Genomic DNA, 21115 nt, shown 5'->3' with positions numbered 1-21115 from the left:
TGCTGAAGTGTCATCTGGGTCATCGCTGAGTGGCTCGAGTGGTCTGGAATTGAGAATTGCTTCAATTTGAGTGAGAAGAGTAGTGATTTCCTCGAACGTGAGTGATACGTCTCCAATTGTTCGCCTCATGTGAAATTTCAGAGACTTCACCACTGCTTCCCATTTCCCACCCATGTGAGGAGCTGCGGGGGGGTTGAAATGCCACTAAGTCCTGTCTTGAGCCAGTACCGTTGAGATTTTGTGATGACCTGCTGAGCTTGCGGCGAAGCACTGTTTGAGTTGTGCGTCAGCACCCAGGAAGTTGGTTCCGCAGTCCGAGTAGAGGGCTGATGGAATTCCTCGTCTGGAGGTGAAACGTCTGTAGGTTGCGATGAAACCTTCGGTTGAGTAATCTGAAACCACTTCCAGGTGAGTGGCCGATGTCGTGAGGCAGACGAAGACGCAGATCCAACCCTTGTAGGTTTTTGAGCCTCGACCCTTCCACGTCTTGAGAGTGAGTGGGCCAGCATAATCGATTCCAGTGTGAGAGAAAGGGCGTGATGGTGTGACTCGCGCCAGAGGTAGTTGGCCCATCAGTTGATGTGCACGGATCCCCCTTTGGCGAGCACACACCACGCACCTGAGAATGTGAGACTTTACTGGAGCTCTGCCGCCGATTATCCAATAGAGTCGTCTGATGAATGCTAGCGTTGACTGAGTGCCTCCATGCTTCGTCTGTTGATGAGCGTCTGCGATGATCAGTTCGGAGAATCTTGATGAGCGAGGAAGAATTGCAGGATGTTTTACATCGTATGAGAGTTCAGCATTGTCTAGCCGTCCACCCACTCTGAGCACACCATCGCTGTCTATGAATGGAGTGAGCTTGCAGAGAGGATTGGATGGAGACAGCTGCCCTTGTCGTCTGAGTAGGGCGAGTTCCTCTGGGAAGTAGACTGCTTGAGTGGCCTTGACCCAGAACAGTCTTGAGTTTTCTACTTCTTCTGAGGTGATGAGTGCGGCTGGTGAAGAGTTGAGGTTTCCTGACAGCTTCTTGGTGAAATTGATGCATAGAGCAGTAATTCCCAAGAGCTTGGTGAGCGATGAGAATCGGTGAATGAGATCCCATTGATACTCCTTGACTGAGTGAGATGCATGTAGTGAGACCCCGGCCCTGGCTTCTTGTGCGCACAAATTGTCAAGGGCGGTCTCTGGTTCAGAGGGCCAAGAGTCCTCTGGTTGAGTCATCCATGGTGGTCCCGACCACCAGAGAGGATGGTGTTCGAGCTGATCTGTGGTTATTCCACGTGATGCACAGTCAGCTGGATTTGAGGTGCCTGCGATGTGCCTCCATTGAGTTCCCTCGGTGAGTTCTTGAATCTTGGTCACTCGGTTTCTGACGTAGTCTTTCCACCTTGAGGGATGAGCTTTGATCCATGAGAGTGTCACTTGAGAGTCCGTCCACAAATGAGTTTTGGTAATGTTCATGTTCAGAGTAGCGCAAACATGATGAATTAACGTGGAGAGTATCAGCGCTGCCGTGAGTTCTAACCTCGGGATGGTTAAACGCTTGAGAGGTGAGACCTTCGTCTTTGAGCAAATGAGCGAGACGTTGGCGCCAGTGGACGGAGAGTAGACGACTAAGTACACAACAGCTGCCATTGCGAGTTGTGACGCATCAGAGAATCCGTGTAGTTCAACCGTTGAGTCGGACAATGTGTTGAACCAGCGTGGGATTGAGAGTCTGGCCAGACTGGTGAGATCTTGTCTAATGCTGCGCCATCGTGAGATCAGCTGTTCTGGAAGTGAATCGTCCCAATTGAGTTTGTGCAACCAGAGTTCTTGTAGAAGCATTTTCGCTCTGATTACAACTGGAGCTGCGAAGCCCAGCGGATCAAAGAGTTGTGCTACTTCTGACAGGATGAGGCGTTTTGAAAATCTGTTTGAGTGCGATGTGGAGATGGTCGAAAAGTCTAGAGTGTCTTGCTGAGGTAACCACCGTATTCCGAGAATCTTGGTGGTGCAGTCGTCGAAGGAGATCGTGGATGAGTTGTTTCGCTCCGATGAGACGGCTTCAAGAAGCCTTGGTGATGTCGAATGCCATTTTGCCAACGGGAATCCGCCCGCATGGCACAGTTGAGTGAGTTGATTGGCAGTTTGAATGAGATTTTCAACTGAGTCGGATCCTCCAAAGATGTCGTCGACGTATCGGCCATGAGTGATTGGCTCGACAGCAAGAGGGTACTTACTGCCTTCATCCTGAGCCAGTTGAATGAGTGTTCTTACCGCTAAGAACGGAGCTACCTTTGTGCCATACGTGACCGTGGTGAGTTGATAGTGAGCTTCCAATCCTTGCTCATCCATCCAGAGAATCCGTTGGAGATCCCAGTCAGCAGGATGTATCTTGATTTGACGGTACATCTTGGTGATGTCCGTCGCGAAGAGATACTTGTATCGTCGAATCCAGATGAGTAGGTCGAATATGTTGAGCATCAGGTTTGGACCGGTGTGCATGAGATCATTCAGGGAACACCCGGTAGAGCTGGAGCTGGAGCCGTTGAAAACTACTCTGAGCTTCGTTGAGGAACTCTCTGGCTTGAGAACACCATGATGAGGCAGGTAATAATGAGGTTGGCTCGTGAGAGAGTTATCGTTGAGTTTGATCATGTGCTGAGATTGTTCGTACTCACGCATGAAGTGAGTGTAGAGTTCACCATACTGAGTGTCCCTGGCTAACCTTTTGCAGATCCGTAGGAGGCATTGATGAGCGGTTCTGTATGAGTCTCCCAGCACCGTTGGTGATGATTTGAGTGGCAGCTTGACGATGTATCGTTCGCTTCCATCTCTTGAGTGAGTAGATGCGAAGTGTTCTTCGCACTCCTGCTCTTCAGGTGACAGGTGAGAGTCAGTTGAGGTGGGAGTTTCTTCCTGGATCCAAAACCTCGTCAGCAGATCTTGCAAGGGTGAATCTGAAAGTCGTGAGATGCCATGATGAGTTGTTCTGACTGCCGTCATGGGTGAGTCAACTGGACCGATCACGAGCCATCCGAAGATTGATAGCTGAGCTATGGGAGCGGAGCTTGAGTATCTGATAATGTTCGGTTTTATGAGCTGCCCATAAGCATCAGCTCCGATAATGACATCTACAGGCCTTGGAATGAGAAAGTCAGGATCGGCGAGATTCAATCCCTTGAGATGGGGCCATTCCGGTTGGTGAGTCAGCTGGCCGGTAGGCAGGATGGTTGTTACCGTTGAAAGAACATGAGCTTGGATAGTGATAGATATTGATCTGTACCTTGACGTCAGGGTAAGGGAGACGACACCTTTTGTCTGAGCGGTCTTCTTTCCTCCCACTCCCCAGATATCCAATTTCGCATACCTCCTTTTGAGATTCAGCTGCCTGGCGAGACCTTCTGAGATGAATGAGATTTCTGAACCAGGATCGACCAGTAGTCGTACCTCGTGCGATGAGGTAGATGAGAAGATTGTTGCTGTGGCAGTTGCCAGCAAGATGGGCGTGGTGGCTCCGATGAGTGCTCTGGTCGGTGCGTGGTCTGTTGAGTTGGCTGGGGTGAACTCGCTTCATGCCGAGTGCGAGGCTGCAGAGGTTGACGGCGTTTCTTGAGTGGTCCGAGCTGTAGCAGGAGAGGTGAAGACGGATGAGAGGTCAGCACCGTGCAGCATCGTATGGTGAGATCCGTTGCAAGTTTTGCAGAGCCTCTTGCTGTTGCATTTTCTCATGTTGTGCCTCCCCAGACAATTGCAGCACAGGCTTCTCTCCTTGATGAGCTGAACTCGATGTTCCATTGAGAGGCCTCGGAAGCGTGGACAGACCACTATGAAATGGTCCGGCTTGCAGCTGTCGCAAGAATAGCCTGATGAGAGCGACGAGGCAGGAGCTGACTGTGTGGACCCTTGAGCTGTCTGCGGAGTCTTTGATGAGCTCGCGTGATGGCCAGCACTGCGTTTTGGCACAGCACCCTTCGCCTGCGAGACCTGAGCCTTCGTTGAGTCGTCTTCCATGCTGTCCAAGGTACGAGCACGAGCAATGAGGAAGTTCGTGAGCTGACCGAGGGTGGGAAATTCAGTAGACGAGACTAAGGAAGTTTCCCACTTCTCACGAGTGTCTGAGTCGAGCAGATTTGAAACGAGCGTGACCATGAGACAATCATTATTGGTCTCATTTGTGAGAGTCGAGAGAGCCTAAGTGGTCTGGTGGATGATATTGACCATCTTGGTCAATGAGCGGGCTTACCTCTTCTGCATCGGCTTGAGCGCCAAGACTCTCTCGAGGTGAGATTTCACAATGAGCCTCTTGTTCTCGTATCTCGCGATGAGCAGGAGCCAGGCTGAGTTGAAAGAGCCATCTGAGGGAGCGAGGTTGGAGATGAGATCCGCGGCATCGCCTTCCACCGCCGATTTCAAGTACTGGAACTTTTCTAGCTCGCTGAGATCCTTGCTGGACCCAATGACCGAAGTGAACATGGCCTTGAAGTCCGGCCACAGGCGGCACTCACCGGAGAACTTCGGCATCGTGAGCTCTGGTAAACGTGAGCGGACTCTTGAGGTGGCTTCAGTCGAGACGGCAGGTTGAGTGGGCTGAGTGAGTTTGTCTTGGAGACGCCCGAGATGTCGCTTTACCTTGAGTACCAACTTGGACTCGACAAGGTTGGTCTTGCAGGTGAAGTATGCGTGGTCAAGATGAGCGGGAGGCCAGTGCGAAACCAACCAGGTATGTTCGCTGCGAAAGGCCTGGTGAGATTCTTCCAGCTCTTCGAGCATCATGGTGACTTCGCCCAGCGTGAGATCTTCCGTGAGTTGAGTGAGCATATCCTCCATTGACTCAATCAATTCATTTTGCGAATTGACGCGCAAAAATAACTCGCTACTAAGCGCGGACGGTGAGCTGCTACGGGTGAGTCGGCCTGCACCACAAGAGGCATCAGCTGTGAGTAGGTCAGCAGTAGGCGGATTTACCGGCAGAGGCACCGTCGGTAATGTCGGCAGCGACTCTGTCGACCCTCTGGTCGATGACTTGTCGTCCCGCATGGTGACAGGCATTGTTATTGTTCGAATGGGAACACTGGCACAACACGATGAAAGTCAAAGAGTCAGAAAGTCAGAGAGAGGTCACGAACACACGAGACGGCACTGAATCGACACGACGCGAGATCGAGCGAGACGGCACTAATCCGCGCACCACACGAGAGAGAATGAGACGACACTGAGTTTATACACCACGAGAATGAGTGAGATAGCAAATGTTCGATCCGGCTCGAAGGACCAAATGTTTAGGAATGAGAGAAATAATTGTACAAGATGATAAGGACGTCGAACAATTGCTATAACTCCACTATTTATTCAAAATTACAATTTGATACGAATGTGTGTATGTAGGTATGTATGTGTGAGAGTCTGAGAGTGTGTGAAAAAGTGAGAGAAAATGTATTTCACTTAAAGTCTTTACGATTATATTAATCACTGAGTTGACGTTAGATTATATTAATCAGGTGAGAAGACTTCTTGATTATACTAATCAGGTGAGAAGACTTCTTGATTATACTAATCAGGTGAGAAGACTTCTTGATTATACTAATCAATTGAGCGGCCTTCTTACATGAGTAAATACAAGAGAAAAAGAGTTTTCACTGAACACCTTGAAACACGTGTTGAGCGCGAGACTAATGAGAGTGTAATAACTGCCGGAGAAGCCGGTGTAAAGGCGCGTCCTCGGCGACCGTGGGAGAGCGGGCTAGTCCACATCGAGCGACAGCCGTCTGGGGCTGCCTTTGAGAACACTTATTCTCAAACACTACGTGTTTATTACGTTTAAAGTCGTAGCTACGACGTGTTTTATACCACTTATAAACGCGTATATACTTTTAGAGAGCTAAGAATTGTTTCTTTGTTCAGTTGCAGTTGGCCGATCGGCCGAATGATAGAATCCGATAGAATCAAAACATAGAAAGAAAAGCAGTCCAGGGTGAAAGAAGAGAAAAGAAATGTGAACGCCGAAGTTACGCGAGGCGTTGAAAGTATTTCTCAATCAAAATACCGATAAAAAAATACACTACAAAGTAGGAATAAATACGAATCGAAAATTTTGTTTCGAATACTAATTCAATGACGTTACAACCAGAAATACTGATAAACATGGATGAGGGAAATGTAAACTTATAGATTCTGGTTCGAAACCATGATGCTATATGTTTAATACGTTTGAAGTCGTAGCTACGACGTGTTTTATGCCACTTATAAACGCGTATATACAGACAAAGTCGAAATATACAGCCGTTTAAAATGCTCAGAATTCTGTATTTTTCTTCGAATGTTTTTATTTCTCATTCTGAGTATTTTATAGTTTGGCCCTCTACATTTTTAAGTACCTGTAATTTGAGTTGTCCTTACTTATATGCTAAATACCATATATCTGTTGAAAAATTAATATTGTTCATTCATTTTACCCAACTTTTAGGAGTTTTTTGGTAAAACTTATAATGCGTGAAGGTTGTATTTGAGATACGTCCATCATGCACAGTTATCAATTATCATATTCCAAGTCTTGTAAGGGATAAACAGGATACTGCATTTATACGTTCACGTATCTGCGTAAACAGGGAACGTCTCTTGCAACCGGCGCGACGCAACAGGCCGAGCAACGTGCTGACCGCTGACGTTACACATGCACAACTTTGACCTGACAATAAGGCAAGCGTGTCGAACAAACGCTCGGAAACTTTTACATGTGTTGGCGCTGGCTCCCAGATTGAACACACGAAAAGATGAAGTCTAAATGACCGTCTAAATCACGTGTAATGTTCGTAAAATACGTCAATAACGGATAGTATACGTATTATGGACGCTCATTCAGACTTTATCTATACGTGTGTGTTCTATCTAGATTGTCACCAAGGAGCTCGGAGCCATCGGTTCAAGAGAGGTTCCTTGTATACTCGAACGGCATAAGTTTCAAATTCCGATGGATATCTGATATACGCGTAATTTGAACGTAGAAATCGTACATTCAAATTGGTGTTTTCATCGACGAAGTGTAAAGGTCGTGTTTGAAATACGTCTATCGTATCTAATTGTCGATACATGCGAATACACGTGTAACGATTCTTGTCAGGGGTAAACAAAGGACTGGAAATACACGTTTTATGTACGTATCCACAATGTGATCGAACCGTGTAAGATTTGGATTTCGATAGACGTCTGATGTAGGCGTAATTTGAACGTAAAAATCATTCTTTCAAATTAGTGTTTTTATCGACGAAGTGTGAAGGTCGTGTTTAAAATACGTCTATCATATCTAATAGTCGATACATGCGAATGCACGTGTAACCATTCTTGTCAGGGGTAAACAAAGGACTGGAGATACACGTTTTATGTACGTATCCACGATGTGATCGAACCGTGTAAGATTTGGATTTCGATAGACGTCTGTTATGCGCGTAATTTAAACGTGAATATGGTACATTCAGCGGGGTTTTTGAGTTACGATGTGTAAAGATAGTGTTTCAAATACGTCTATCACACATTGCAAGTAATTCATTCGAATATACGCATAACGTAACACAGCACTTATACGTCGTACGTACCTACAATATGAATGTCGACTCAATAAAAACGTATAAGATAGTGGTTTTATAGAAGTAAATTTATAAAACGTATATAAAGAATAGTTATATTTTATACCCATACTATATTTATACCTATTTTTCGTGTATAACACGTAGTTTTGACCATCCTGTGTTTATTGGGGAACTGAAGAAATTCCGTCGCAAAATGTCAAATTCTTGGCTCTCTCGTCTCCAAATCTGGGGATCTCTAATTTTTCTCCTGTGCTGACCTGAGTGGTCAAAAGACTGACGAGCGCATTTAGGGAGTTCTGGTTTTGATCGAAACTTGGTGAGATCGGTCAAAAACCGACGAAAATTGTGGTTTACTCGGCTAATAACCAAACTTTCTCTAATTTTTTGGTGCGGGCTGGCTGAGTGTCTGCAAGTTTGTCAGACCCACGTCAGAATTTCAGGTTCGACTTATAACTGAAGAAATTCCGTCGCAAAATGTAGGAATCTCGTGTCCAAACCTAGAGATCTTCAATTTTTCTCCTGTGCTGACCCGAGTGTTCGGAAGTCTGACGAGCGCATTCAAGGATTTCTGATTTACATCAAAACTTGGTCAGATCGATCAGAAAACGAGGAAAATCGTGGTTTTCCTGGCTATTTACCAACATTTCTCTGATTTTTTGGTGCGGGCTGGCTGAGTGTCTGCAAGTCCGTCGAACCCACCCGAGAATCTCAGGTTTGACTCATAACTTGGCAAAATCCTGTGAAAATGTAGAATATCTGGCTAACTTTTCTCCAAATCGAAATAACTTCAATTCTTCTGCTGGGACCTTGGCACGCCCGAGTCGCTCCTCTGACTAGTAGGAAACTGGCCGCTAGGACGTCGACGCCGATGTGGTGTTAACACGGTAGGCATTCGGCGCGGAACCTCTGTGGGCTATTCAAAAAATTGCTCGGCGTCGGGACTCTGTCGCTGCTGGACAAGACTCCTTGAGCCAAATTCTCTAAAGCTTATCGGCTTTCCGGTATCGGACCGACGACGGGTTCAGGCGCATTGCCTTTTGGTCGACCGGGGCAGGGGTTTTCTACAAGTCCGACCTTGGACCGACGACGGAAGCCGTTGCCCTTTCGTTGACCGGGACGAGAGCAAGTTTTTCACAAGTCCGGCTTTGGGCCGACTCCATCAGCCGGCGCATCGCTTACCAATTGAACGGGGCAACGATTTTTCACAAGTTCAGCCACAGACCGACTCCGAGTTCCGGCGCATCGCCTTTCTGTCGACCGTGACGGAAATTTCCACGACTCCGTTCGACCGTCGATCGGTTCGCAGTGCTCATCTTACCTAGCGCCGCCTCCGGCCTACATGGGGCATCCGGCGCATTGCCCGCCGGTCGACCGGTACAATAATTTCGACAAGCCCCGCCACGCCGCGTTTGGTCGATTGGTCCTAGGCCGGCGCGGCGGTCCGTCGTCCCCGGGCCTCGGCAGCTCAGCCGAGGGTCGCTTTTCCTAGCGGGCACGCATCGTCTTTACCTCGCCCGGGACAAAAATGTTCGCATTTCGCCGGCCGCCGAATAGCAAAGTTGCATTACCTTGGTTGCCGACTCGGCGATTAAACGGCACGGCGTTGAACGGGTGCACCTCCGACCGCTCACGCATTGCCTTCTCCGCGTCCGAGACGGAAAAATGATCACAAGTCGCAATCTGGGACCTCTGTCTTCACGTTGCCGGCCCGGAGCGCCACCCAGGCGGTCTCAACGACACGATCTAAGAGCGCGACTAGGCACGAGCACTTGATTTTTCTTTTAAGTCACCGGTCTCGCATTGCCACTGTCCCCGTTGAAAGAAACGCCGGTACGCCCGCGACTCGTCCGGCAGGACAAGCAGCGCGTCGCGTCACCGGACTCCCTGCGTTTCGCGCGAGTGGTGTGCAATAGCACCGCGCCCAACGCGAAAGTAGGGCCTTGTCCAACTGACAAGACGAATTCCCAAGCCAAGGGCTGAGTCTGAACAGATCGCAGCGTGGTAACTGCTCCACCGAGTAGAACACTCTACCAGGTACCTAAGTCGTCTACAGATGATTTTGAATCTCGACATCGAACTGGATGTCCCATTATCGACCGTCGGAAGCCAGACCAACAAGCGGGCAGATCTCGACGAAGGCCGGAGACCCCGACCGGCAAAGGGGCTCGTGCGACGACCGGTCCGTGGACTGGCTACGTAGTAAAGTCCCTTAGATTCAAGCCTTTCTACCCACGAGACACCTAGAAATATCGTTGTTCCTCTGATTACAGAAGATACGGCCTCAGAGGCGTTCAGACATAACTCCATGGATGGGAGCTTCGCACCTCCGGCTGCTCGAACGAGTGCATGAACCAAATATCTGAATTTACGGTTCCTCTCGTACTGAGCAGGATCACTGTCGTACCGACAAGTCATCAGTATGGTAAAACAAACCTTGCTCACGACGGTCTAAACCCAACTCACGTTCCCTATTGGTGGGTGAACAATCCAACGCTTGGCGAATTTTGCTCTCCAATGATAGAAAGAGCTGATATCGGAGGATCAGAAAGCGACGTCGCTATGAACGCTTGGCCACCACAACCCAGTTATCCCTGCGGTAACTTTTCTGATACCTTTTGGTGAAAACTCTTTAAGCCAAAAGGATCGATAGGCCGTACTTTCGCAGTCTCTATGCGTACTGAACATCGAAATCAAGCCAGCTCTCGCCCTTTTGCTCTACGCGAGGTTTCTGTCCTCGTTCAGCTAGCCTTAGGACACCTACGTTATTCTTTGACAGATGTACCGCCCCAGACAAACTCCCCACCTGCGAGTGTCCTCGAACCGGATCACGCGGGAGTATGACTGACGATCGGCCGAAACCTCACGCGACTTTTACACGCTTGGCTGTAGAGCACCGTGACAGCCGGAACGAAAACTCTCGGCGCACGCGCTTAGCCCAACCGAGTAAGTAAAGAGACGATTAAGGTGGTGGTATTTCACTGGCGATGCTGCCACCTTCCACTTATGCTCCACCTCTTATGTCTTCTCACAGGGCCAGACTAGAGTCAAGTTCAACAGGGTCTTCTTTTCCCGCAACTTTTTTCTAGCGCGTTCTCTTGGCAGTGGTTTTACCGGATAGTAGATAGGGACAGTGGGAATCTCGGTCATCCACTCCTGTGTTGATCTATGCATGCATCCATAAAAAGGCGTCTGCTATCTCTATAGACGATCTCAATGCCATGATAGATATATTCAGAGAGTTCTTAGTCTCGAGTCCCAGTGCTTCAAGAGCCATCAACGTCGCTTGCGGCATTGTGTCTTTGCTACCCACGACAATCGGTGCAACCATACTTACCGTCTTGTTAGTGCGATTGCTAATGAGTTCCGCTACTTCGATATACTTGTCCAGGTATTGGTGGTTTTCATACCGCAGCGTCACATCAATGACGTGCACCACATTATTAATGCACCATGGGCTCTTCGGAAACTGTGTGTTTCGCGATCTGGCTGCTTACGAACGCCTTCATCTCGTTGTGTCGTCGTATCCTCGCACTCTTCGTATATATGCACTTTCCTAGAATATGCCATAGGAAATCGGGCTTTCGTCGACACCTCCTGCAAATCGTGTCGATGGTTTCATTTGCTCGTGCGAGCACAACTCGGGTCCCAAAAATGTTAGTCCGTCATCTTATCGCGCTGAGATGGCGCGAAGAATTTAGGAGCGCCGGGTTTGACAGCCACTTGTTGCCTACCTCATTCCGGAATTTGGCCACGCCATGGCCCTGGGATACTTTCTCCTCCCAGTTCTTCGATTCAGTTTTCGTGGCCTTCATCTTGGCGTGTTCAATTGATTCAACCTGAGTTGGCCAATCTAGTTTCAAGTTACCGGCGATTCTCTTGGATCTGCCATTATTTTGTCGTAGTGCGTGCCACACTATCAGACCTACTGATTCACTCATTTTGACTGCTCCTCTGAGTATAGCGAAGCTTACTGCTTGCTCAAATCTGAGCAGCCCTAGACCCCCGTCCTTCTTTGGCATATGGAAAAAACCCAAGGCAGTGGATGTCATTAGGTAAAGTATCTCCTTCTCTTATTGTCCAATCCCATCCGTCCAACATTTTGAGAGTTCTTTTAGCGGGTGCTCCGACTATACATAAGTTCGTGCATAAGCTTGGGGGAGTTGTAAACTTTCGCCAGGGTTTGAGGCTCAGGCCTCCGACATTCTTCATCACCTGGATAATCTTATGAATCTGGCTTGTGCTTTCGACCCATCTTTTGCCACTAGCACTATGTCGTCTGCAAAGGCTAGAGCAGACAGTGTTTGGTTAACCATTGCCAACCTTTCTCGCTTCATTGTAATTTGCCTTATATATTCCTTTATTGCGAGGTTAAAGAGCAGGGGTGATAGAGGGTCGCCCTGCTTGACACCTCTCTGTAGCTCAACGACTACCGTTTTGTCACCGTATGCCTTTATCGACGTCGTGCACTCTGAATACATGTCCGTCAGAAGATAAACTAGTTCTTGCGGTACTCTCTTGTTCCTTAGACCCTTACGGAACGCACTGTGAGGCAGGGTGTCGAATGCCTTGGCTTTATCAACCACAGTCATAACAATATTCATCAATAGTTTCTGTGAGAATGGTGATGTTCTGCCTACACCTATCCCCGCTCGTGAAGCCCTTTTGCCTCACTATCTGGGTCACAAATGTTCCGAGCTTCAGGTCAATCATACTCGAGAAAATGCGGCCCACCATCGAACCTATCGTGATGGGTTGGCAGTTTCTGACGTCTTTCTTGTCTTTGCCGTTGTTTGAGATTAGTGATATACGATTCACTTTCCACAACTCTGGGAATACTCCCTTGACCACTAATGAATTGAAGTGTATCGTGAGGATTTCTATTAGCTCCAGTTTCGTGAGCTGTGCCTTTCGCACCCCATTGGGGCCTGCTGCAGAGTTGCCCCTGATCCCTTCCACTCGAGTTCTGACCTCTTTAACTGTTATAGGTCGCAAGATATCTATCATTGTCAACGGTTTGGTCTACAGTTTGCAAACACCGTCTCATTTCGATGTAACATCATTCATAGGTTGTTACAGTGAACAGGCCGGTTCCCGCTTCACCCCCTACACCTGAAAGGGTCAGCATTTGATATATCTGCGAGGCAGCGAAAGGATGCTGAGGGAATATTATTGCATGTTTGTCATCGTTCGCGTAAAACTAACGTACTCTCTTGCAACCGAAAATCGCAGATAGATAATGCTACGAGGGATAGGATGCTAGCGCTTGTACTGTACGCCGTGTATTTGTGTGACATATTCTGATTTTGTGGTCTCGTGATAGATCCTCCGGTGCTGACATGTAGTCTGTATTGGGTAGAGGACTGATGCCTAGGTCGGCATGGCTTTGGTTTAATTTTTAGCCCGTCTACGGGTGCCTCGATACTAGCCGCCGTGGAGTTTACGTTAGTGGGTCATAGTAAAATTTCATACACTTAAGGAGCGATGGGTTAGCGTATTGTATGAGCATTTGGTCTAAACAAAGCCCGGCCTACTGAAATTATAAATAGTTGTGCGCTCAGAGATCTTTGCAGTTTGAAAACCACTTCACTGAGGAATCTATATATTAAAGTTCAAAGGCGGAAAATTTCATCTGTTCGTCTGTCCGGGAAGTGACGTCACCGGAATTTTTTTCTTTCATAACGTCGTATACTCCCAGTCGACGAAAATGAATCGGCAGAATTCCTCAGTCCAGAACTAAACGCGCGGTAGAGCGGACGTACGAAAATCATGCTCCACGGAATTCGAGCACCAGGTCCTCCACCTCCCAGGAGGAGCGCATCTTAGTTTCTGCGCTCCAAATCGTCGACCTGGTGATTTTTGACTTGCGGGAGAAATTTCCGTGCTCCAGGTCTTTGACCTGTTGAATTCCGACTTTCAGGACCACCGCTCCGTGGTTCCTGCGCTCCAGGTCCATTACCTGGTGAATTTTGACTTCCAGGACCAGCGCTCCGTGGTTCTGCGCACCAGGTCCGTTACCTGGTGAATGTTGACCTCCAGGACCAGCTTTCCGTGGATCCTGCGTTCCAGGTCCTTGACCTGGTATATTTCGACTTCCACGAAGAGCGCGCGGCGGTTTCTGTGCTCCAGGTCCTTGACCTGGTGAATTTTGAATTTCAAGATGAGCGCACCGTAGTTCCTGTGCTCCAGGTTGATTACCTGGTGAATTCAGACTTCCAGGATCAGCGCACTGTAGTTCCTGCGCTCCGGGTCCTTCACCTGGTGAATTTTGACTTTTAGGAGAAGCGCCCCGTAGTTCTTGCGTTTCAGGTCCTTGACCTGGTGCATTTTGACTTCCAGGACCAGTGCACCGTAGTTCCTGCGCTCCAGGTCCATTAGCTGGTAAATTTTGACTTCCAGGACCAGCTCCATGGTTCTGCGCACCAGGTACGTCACCTGGTGAATTTCGACAATCACGAGAAGCGCTCCGTGGTTTCCGTTCTCCAGGTCCTTGACCTGGTAAATACCGATTTCAAATTCAAATTCGAATACTCAACTACAATTTTTCACTTCGATAATGGTCCAGTCGTGTTTCTAGAAAAAATTCATTTTTATAAAATCACGATACACTGGACTTACATACGGGTGAAGCATTACATGGAATGTATTAGATGTATGAGATTTTTTACAATTGTCATAGTTATGTTCATATTAACAAGCCAATTTGCATGTTTCAGATAAAGTTGAGAATCACAATAAAAAAAAGGAAAGCCGAGCAGGCTCATAACACTAAAGTTGGTGAGTTGCTGACATTGTACACATTTAAATACTCGACTAGAATTTTTTACTCTGCTGATGGTCCAGTTGTGTTTCTTGAAAAAATTCATTTTTATAAAATCACGTTACACTGGACTTACATGGGGGTGTAGCATTACATAGAGTGTATTGGATTTTGTACAATTATCATAATTAAGAAGTAGAGGTAATAATTCAGTCGGATGAATTTGGATTATTGAAAATGTTATGTTTATATTAACAAGCCAATATGCATGTTTCAGATCAAATTCAGAATAACAAAAAAAAAAATTATTAATGCCGAACAGGAGGTCAATCATAAAGTTGGTGAGTAGCTGGCATTGTACACATTCAAATACTCGACTAGAATTTTTTACTCCGCGGATGGTCCAGTCCTGATTCTTGAAAAAATTCATCTTCATTAAATTAGGATACACTGTACTTACATGTGTGTGTAGCATGTTATAAAACTAATTTGATTGCAGATTGTGTTCGCGTCATGTATACAAGTGTCCTGCTTCAGCTACAGAATATGTATTATATTTTATAACATTGTAACTATGACAGTGGAGATATGTATTCAGTCGGTTAAGATCTAATTATTGAAAACGTAATGTGTTGCATTAACAAATTGAAATGCATGTTCGAGATAAAATTTACAATTGATGAAGTTCCGACTTCAAAAAAGAACTGTACATATCATACAACAGGTGTAACATTTACGTGACATATTTCCGTGCAGAAAGAATGAATACAGATGAGTAGCTGAATTTACAAATTGTTGAGCATCCTTTGCTTTGTTCAGGTTACTAACAATTAGCTGCTTGCATTGCTATTTCAGAATTCCGTAAAAGTATAACGTTTTGTATGAGATTTTAAAGTTAAACTACTTTCAGTACATCAATTTTCAGAAACATTATATTGAAATGTCAGAAGAAAATCTATTATCGAAATTATTACGTTTTCTTCTTTAGCTGACGAATGGAATACCATATTGGCAGTTGCTGATATTACGGAATTATTATTGAAATAAATGTAAAAAACAAAAAAAAATATTAATCGTTTAGAAATATTTACAATGAATAATAATAATGTCAGAATTCAGAAACATCGTATGTAGATCACATTCATTCAGTACCTTATTATCAGGTAAATAACATTCATTTCTTTTTTATATAATTATTGAATTTTGTTAAGAGTTATTGCAATGCGAAAGGATGTTTAAATCAATGACTTTACGAAGAAAGTTCATCGTTGATATATATATATTTTTATTATTATTCCGTATAATTTGTTAATCACTATCAGTACATTTAGAGATCCGTACACTTAGAGAGATTTAGAGATTTAATATTTTGTTGAATAATGAAGAACACAATTTGGTTACTGTCATGTATACAAGTTTACTCAACTGAGTTACCGACCGCACTTTGAAAAGGTGATAAAAAAAACGGGGTTGATGATCCTGGATACACCACATTGGCATGAGTATTTCTTGAATTGTGTATTTGCACACATGTTGTGATAATATATTGATTATCGTTTATTACCCATTGAAAAATCCTCAAGTAGCGAGGGCGTAAGATATCTGGTAAAAATCATATAATCAAGTGAAACACTGTCAACGAGTAAGCGAGCGCACGAGCATAAAAATCAGCTACTTCACCAGCGGAGCGCACCAAAAATCAGCGGAGAGAAGTCTAGAGTAGTAATTCAAACTTTTAGAATATAAGATAGCAGTTATTTTCAGTTGTAGACGTTGATTGGCTATGGTAACGTAATGCTTCAACAATAATTCCAAAAAATTCATCTCGGTATCTGCGAGAAACGTTACGTAAACACATCAAATCTTTAAGTATTCGTTAATTCAAAACTTACATATGTATTTCAATCAGCGATGTTATCGTAGCCAATGTACGATGTAATGATAGTCGAAAAGTAAATTCAGAGATACAATCTTCATTTGTACTCGCATGTTTTGAGAGAATAATTTCGAAACGTCGAATGTAGCTTGAGTATGTAAATAAAAATTCATCAGATCGACTGTATTTTGTCAAGATCGCGTAGGTAATCTATATATTAAAGTTCGAAGGCAGAAAATTTCGTCTGTTCGTCGGTCCCGAAAGTGACGACCGGAATTTTTTTCTTTCATGACGTCGTATACTCCCAGCCGACGAAAATCAATCGGCAGAATTCCTCAGTCCAGAACTGAACGCGCGGTAGAGCGGACGTACGAAAATCGTGCTCCACGGAATTCGAGCACCAGGTCCTCCACCTCCCAGGAGGAGCGCATCTTAGTTTCTGCGCTCCAAATCGTCGACCTGGTGATTTTTGACTTGTGGGGTAAATTTCCGTGCTCCGGGTCTTCTACCTGGTGAATTCCGACTTTCCTGTCTGCGCTCCAGGTCCATTACCTGGTGAAATTTGACTTCCAGGACCAGCGCTCCGTGGTTCCTGCGTTCCAGGTCTATTACCTTGTGAATTCCAAGTTTTAGGACCGGCGCACCGTGGTCCCTGCGCTCCAGGTTCATTACCTGGTGAATTCCGATTTCCAGGACCACCGCTTCGTGGTTCCTGCGCTCCAGGTCCTTGACCTGGTGAATTTTGAAGTTCAGGATAAGCGCACCGTAGTTCCTGTGCTCCAGGTTAATTACCTGGTGAATTCCGACTTCCAAGATCAGCGTACCGTAGTTCCCGCGCTCCAGGTCCTTTACCTGGTGAATTTTGACTTTTAGGAGAAGCGCCCGGTGGTTCTTGCGTTTGAGGTCCTTCACCTGGTGAATTTTGACTTCCAGGACCGGTGCACCGTAGTTCCTGCGCTCCAGGTCCATTTCCTGGTGAATTCCGATTTCCAGGACGGCGCACCGTGGTTTCTGCACTCCAGGTCCATTATCTGGTGAATTCCGAGTTCTAGGACCAGCGTACCGTGTTTCCTGCGCTCCAAGTCCATTACCTGGTGAATTCCGATTTCCAGGACAGCGCACCGTGGTTCCTGCGCTCCAGGTCCATTACCTGGTGAATTTCAAGTTTTAGGGCCGGCGCACCGTGGTCCCTGCGCTCCAGGTCCATTACCTGGTGAATTCCGATTTCCAGGACTGGCACACCGTGGTTTCTGCGCTCCAGGCCTATTACCTGGTGAATTCCGATTTCCAGAACCCCTGCACCGTAGTTCCCGCGCTCCGGGTCCTTGACCTGGTGAATTTTTAGTTGCAGGATAAGCGCACCGTAGTTCCTGCGCTCCAGGTCGAACATCTGGTGACTTCTGATTTCCAGGGCCAACATTCTGGAATTCCTGTGCTCTAGGTCATCTACCTGGTGAATTTTCACATCTATGGGGAACACACCCTCGAGCGTGAGTGCTTTATGGAAATTGCGTATAAAATTTGCGATTGAGGTACGTGGACTTGTAGGTAAATCTGGTTGTCTCCCTCAGTGCGTCAGGTGCACGGCTATTTTGTATATATATGGAAATATTCACGGCATATCCCATATATATTATTGTGTCATGATAGAGTTGGAAATGTTTGTTTGGGTATTCGTCGTAGATGAAAACTCGAACCACCTCTACATTGATTGAATTCTATAGGCGTATTGACGGGCACATGGACGTCGTGTATTTATGTTGTGCTCCCGTCATTGTATGTAATCTTCAGTTTATGTTCGATTACCAGACCGTTACGTCGTATACGTTCATAATGGATTTAATCGTTCGAGTTTGTGAGTGTGACGTGATAAAATCAATTACATCGGTGTCAAAAGTATAATTGGAGAATTGTTGCTGATTTGTGAGCGAGCGTGAAGTTGAGTGGAAAAGAGGAAAAAATAAAAAATAATACTACCATGAATCGTCGCAGGTATGTAGAATTATCCCCGGATGATTTCGCGGTCTTGCAGAGAACTGGTCAATCAGGTATGTTGTTGGATACGCATATGAACAAATTTAGCGATCTACTAGAGCAACAATCGTCTCATCGTATGTAAAGTTCTTTATTGGTACAAATACCCAGATCAATTCGAAGTGTTTCGCAGAATGAAGCATGCCTGCAAATATTGTTTCATGGGCCTAGGCATTTGGGATATTGGATTTGTGTTTACTACGATACCGAAGTATTACACGTATATGATAGCGCTAACAATGGAGTATTGCACGATGATCATAACATATTTTTAAGCAAATTGATACCTTTTAACAATATACATGTTGTGTTTGAAAAAGTACAGCAACAAAGTAATTACTGGGATTACGGTGTGTTGTCCATAGCTTTTGCACCGTCTATTGTTTTTGGTGTTAATCCTTGTGAGGTACAGTATGATATATCAAGGATGAGACAACATTTATTTAACATGTTTAATTCGAATCATTTGATACACTTTCCATTCATACAAGTAACCTCAAATATAATGAATCTCTAGTTGTGAAAGGAGTCGATGACGTAAATATCAAAGCAAGTAAATCAATGCCACAAAAAGGTTTATCTAAAAAAAACGTTCTCATGTACAACAAAGAGCAGCAACATGAGAATCGACCCCTCAATGCCAATACTGGAGTTGATTTCAAATATACTGAACCAAATTCGAAGAAAATCACAGAATTTCGAGGAAAGGTTGATGACATACGGGCGGCTGCATCACGCCACAAAAATGCAGGTAGAAAAAAAGCAAGTCGTGCAAAAGAATCTGCGGAGCAACGAGCCAACAGGCTTAAGACCGATGCGATACGTCAGAAGCAAAGAAAGGAAACCAAAAAAAATGTGGAAAATACGAAGGACTCCGTGGTCCGTAACAGCGATGCAGATAGAATGAAAAATTGTCGCGCGAAAGAATCTGAGGAGCGAAGAGCTAAAAGACTCAAGGCCGATGCAATACGTCAGAAAAAAAGAAGGCAAACCAAGAAAAATTTGGCAAATACGAAAGAGTCTGTTCGGGAGGAAAGTGTGAGGAAAAGAAAATGTAATAGGACAAAAGGTTTGGTGTCACCTGCGATAAAAAGAAGGAGAACTGATCCTTCCGTGGTTTCCATAGGAAGGTTGTCATTGGATTGGATTGATAGTCCAGATTTTATAGAAGATAAAGTAGAATTACATGATTTGGGGAAATGAATCATTTGTGTCAGTTTTGTCATGCTAAACATTTCATTTCTGAATTGCCCGGTGATAAGAAGTATAGTACTTGCTGTCACAAAGGTAAAGTACGTATTTTCGAAGATAGCTCTTATCCGAAAGAGATTCAAGCATTGATCAACGGTAATGATGCGTATAGTAGAAATGTCAGGAAGAATTCGAGAACTTATAACAATTCCTTGCCATTTGCAAGTTTTGGTGCCAAATTAGATGCCTTCAAAGTTCGAGGTCGATTTATATTCCGTATGTGGACAAACCTATCATAATACATATGCGCTACATCCAGATGTCAATGAATCCCGTAAATATGGACAACTATATATTGTTGATAACGAGATCGCTACTAGAGTACGTATGCAATATCCCGGCAATAGCGGCTGCTTAGCAGAGGTATTGAGCGTATTGGATAACGTTATACGTAGGGTCAATCCATATGCGAAGGCGTTCAATATGATGTACGAGGTGGAAGAAAACGACAAATTGTTGGCCAATGCAACCGATTGTCCAGCCCGTGAAGTTAGAATGTGGTTGAAGAAAGATGAAACAGTTGATAAAAATCGTTTCAACATACCAACATGCAATGAAGTGGCAGTGGTGTTCGTTGCTGAAGATGGCGATCCTCCGTTACAAAGAGACATATGTGTATATTCTAAAAGTGAGGATCCTATAAGTATATCATCTATGAGTCAACATGTTGACCCTATGACATATCCTCTCATCTTTCCATCCGGTCAGTCCGGATGGACGCTGAAGATGAAGCAAACGGGAGGAAAACGTGATATAACAGCGTTGCAATATTACAGCTTTCTGTTGAGCTACAGAGGCTGATTTAATCCATGTCTGAGTATGGGGAGTTTATGCCAGCAATATATTGTCGATATGTGGACGAAAGTTGAAAGTCATCGTTTGTATTTCATAAGAAATCAACAAAGTCAATTACGAGCAGAAATGTATAAAGGAGTAATTGATTATCTACACAACAAAGCCGGACGGGATAATGCAAGGATAGGGAAAATGGTTATATTACCGTCTTCGTTTAGTGGGAGTCCACGAGCTTTGCAGCAAAGTTTCATCGATGCAATGGCAATATTGCAAAAATATGGCAAACCCGATTTATTCATTACTATGACCTGTAAACCTAAATGGGAGGAAATCGTTGAAAATCTAAGGCCTGGTCAAACTGCTGCTTATGTTTATGTTATCGAATTTCAAAAACGAGGATGACCACATGTTCATATGTTGTTTTGGCTAGAGGAAGACAGCAAAATTCGTGATGCAGATGACGTTGACAAAATTGTTTCGGCCGAGATACCCGATAAGGTAAGATATCCGTTACTACACGACATCGTTAAACAATGTATGATTCACGGCCATTGTGGTCAACAAAATGTCGTTTCACCTTGCATGGATCTGAAGACAAACAGACGTACGAAACGATTTCCGAAAGATTATGTGTTGGAAACAAATTATCATTCGAAGGGTTATCCCTTTTATCGTAGGCGAGATGACGGAAACCTTATTGTTTTTGATGTAAAGAAAGATGGGACACGCAAAACTGCTAACAATAAGGACGTTGTGCCGTATAACGCATATTTGTTATTGAAATTTAATAGTCACATCAACGTCGAGATATGTTCGACGGTGCAGTGTATA

At 45.2% G+C, this 21115-nt stretch overlaps 3 protein-coding genes and 1 pseudogene across 3 annotated transcripts; 2 read left to right on the top strand and 2 right to left on the bottom strand.

Annotated features, from left to right (window-relative positions):
• Nucleotides 1–204: 204 nt before the first annotated feature.
• Nucleotides 205–3562, bottom strand: LOC124414435. Its single transcript, XM_046895378.1, has 2 exons — nucleotides 3436–3562; nucleotides 205–3389 (listed from the first exon to the last, which is right to left on the bottom strand). Exons 1-2 carry the CDS (start codon nucleotides 3560–3562, stop codon nucleotides 205–207), a joined length of 3312 nt encoding a protein of 1103 aa, XP_046751334.1.
• Nucleotides 3563–4227: 665 nt separating this feature from the next.
• Nucleotides 4228–5037, bottom strand: LOC124414434. Its single transcript, XM_046895377.1, has one exon. It carries the CDS (start codon nucleotides 5035–5037, stop codon nucleotides 4228–4230), a length of 810 nt encoding a protein of 269 aa, XP_046751333.1.
• A 7787-nt stretch (nucleotides 5038–12824) lies between these two features.
• On the top strand, nucleotides 12825–17645 carry LOC124414432 (annotated as a pseudogene).
• Nucleotides 17646–19437: 1792 nt separating this feature from the next.
• Nucleotides 19438–20290, top strand: LOC124414431. The gene is made up of 2 exons (XM_046895376.1): nucleotides 19438–19525; nucleotides 19749–20290. Exons 1-2 carry the CDS (start codon nucleotides 19438–19440, stop codon nucleotides 20288–20290), a joined length of 630 nt encoding a protein of 209 aa, XP_046751332.1.
• Nucleotides 20291–21115: the final 825 nt, after the last annotated feature.

This window comes from Diprion similis, chromosome 14, assembly GCF_021155765.1.
Source record: "Diprion similis isolate iyDipSimi1 chromosome 14, iyDipSimi1.1, whole genome shotgun sequence".
Classification (NCBI taxonomy): Eukaryota; Metazoa; Arthropoda; class Insecta; order Hymenoptera; family Diprionidae; genus Diprion; species Diprion similis.
Note: the sequence above shows the minus strand (reverse complement) of the source record. Positions and strands in the feature narration are given on the sequence as shown.

What these genes read in the sequence shown, in the direction of transcription:
- LOC124414435 (XM_046895378.1), bottom strand. Translation starts at nt 3,562, where the DNA reads ATGAAGCGAGTTCACCCCAGCCAACTCAACAGACCACGCACCGACCAG. An exon ending in CATCTACCTCATCGCACGAG is followed by an intron (nt 3,390 to 3,435) that starts GTACGACTACTG and finishes CATTCATCTCAG; the next exon opens with AAGGTCTCGCCAGGCAGCTG.
- LOC124414434 (XM_046895377.1), bottom strand. Translation starts at nt 5,037, where the DNA reads ATGCCTGTCACCATGCGGGACGACAAGTCATCGACCAGAGGGTCGACA.
- LOC124414431 (XM_046895376.1), top strand. Translation starts at nt 19,438, where the DNA reads ATGAATCATTTGTGTCAGTTTTGTCATGCTAAACATTTCATTTCTGAA. An exon ending in TAGTACTTGCTGTCACAAAG is followed by an intron (nt 19,526 to 19,748) that starts GTAAAGTACGTA and finishes CGCTACATCCAG; the next exon opens with ATGTCAATGAATCCCGTAAA.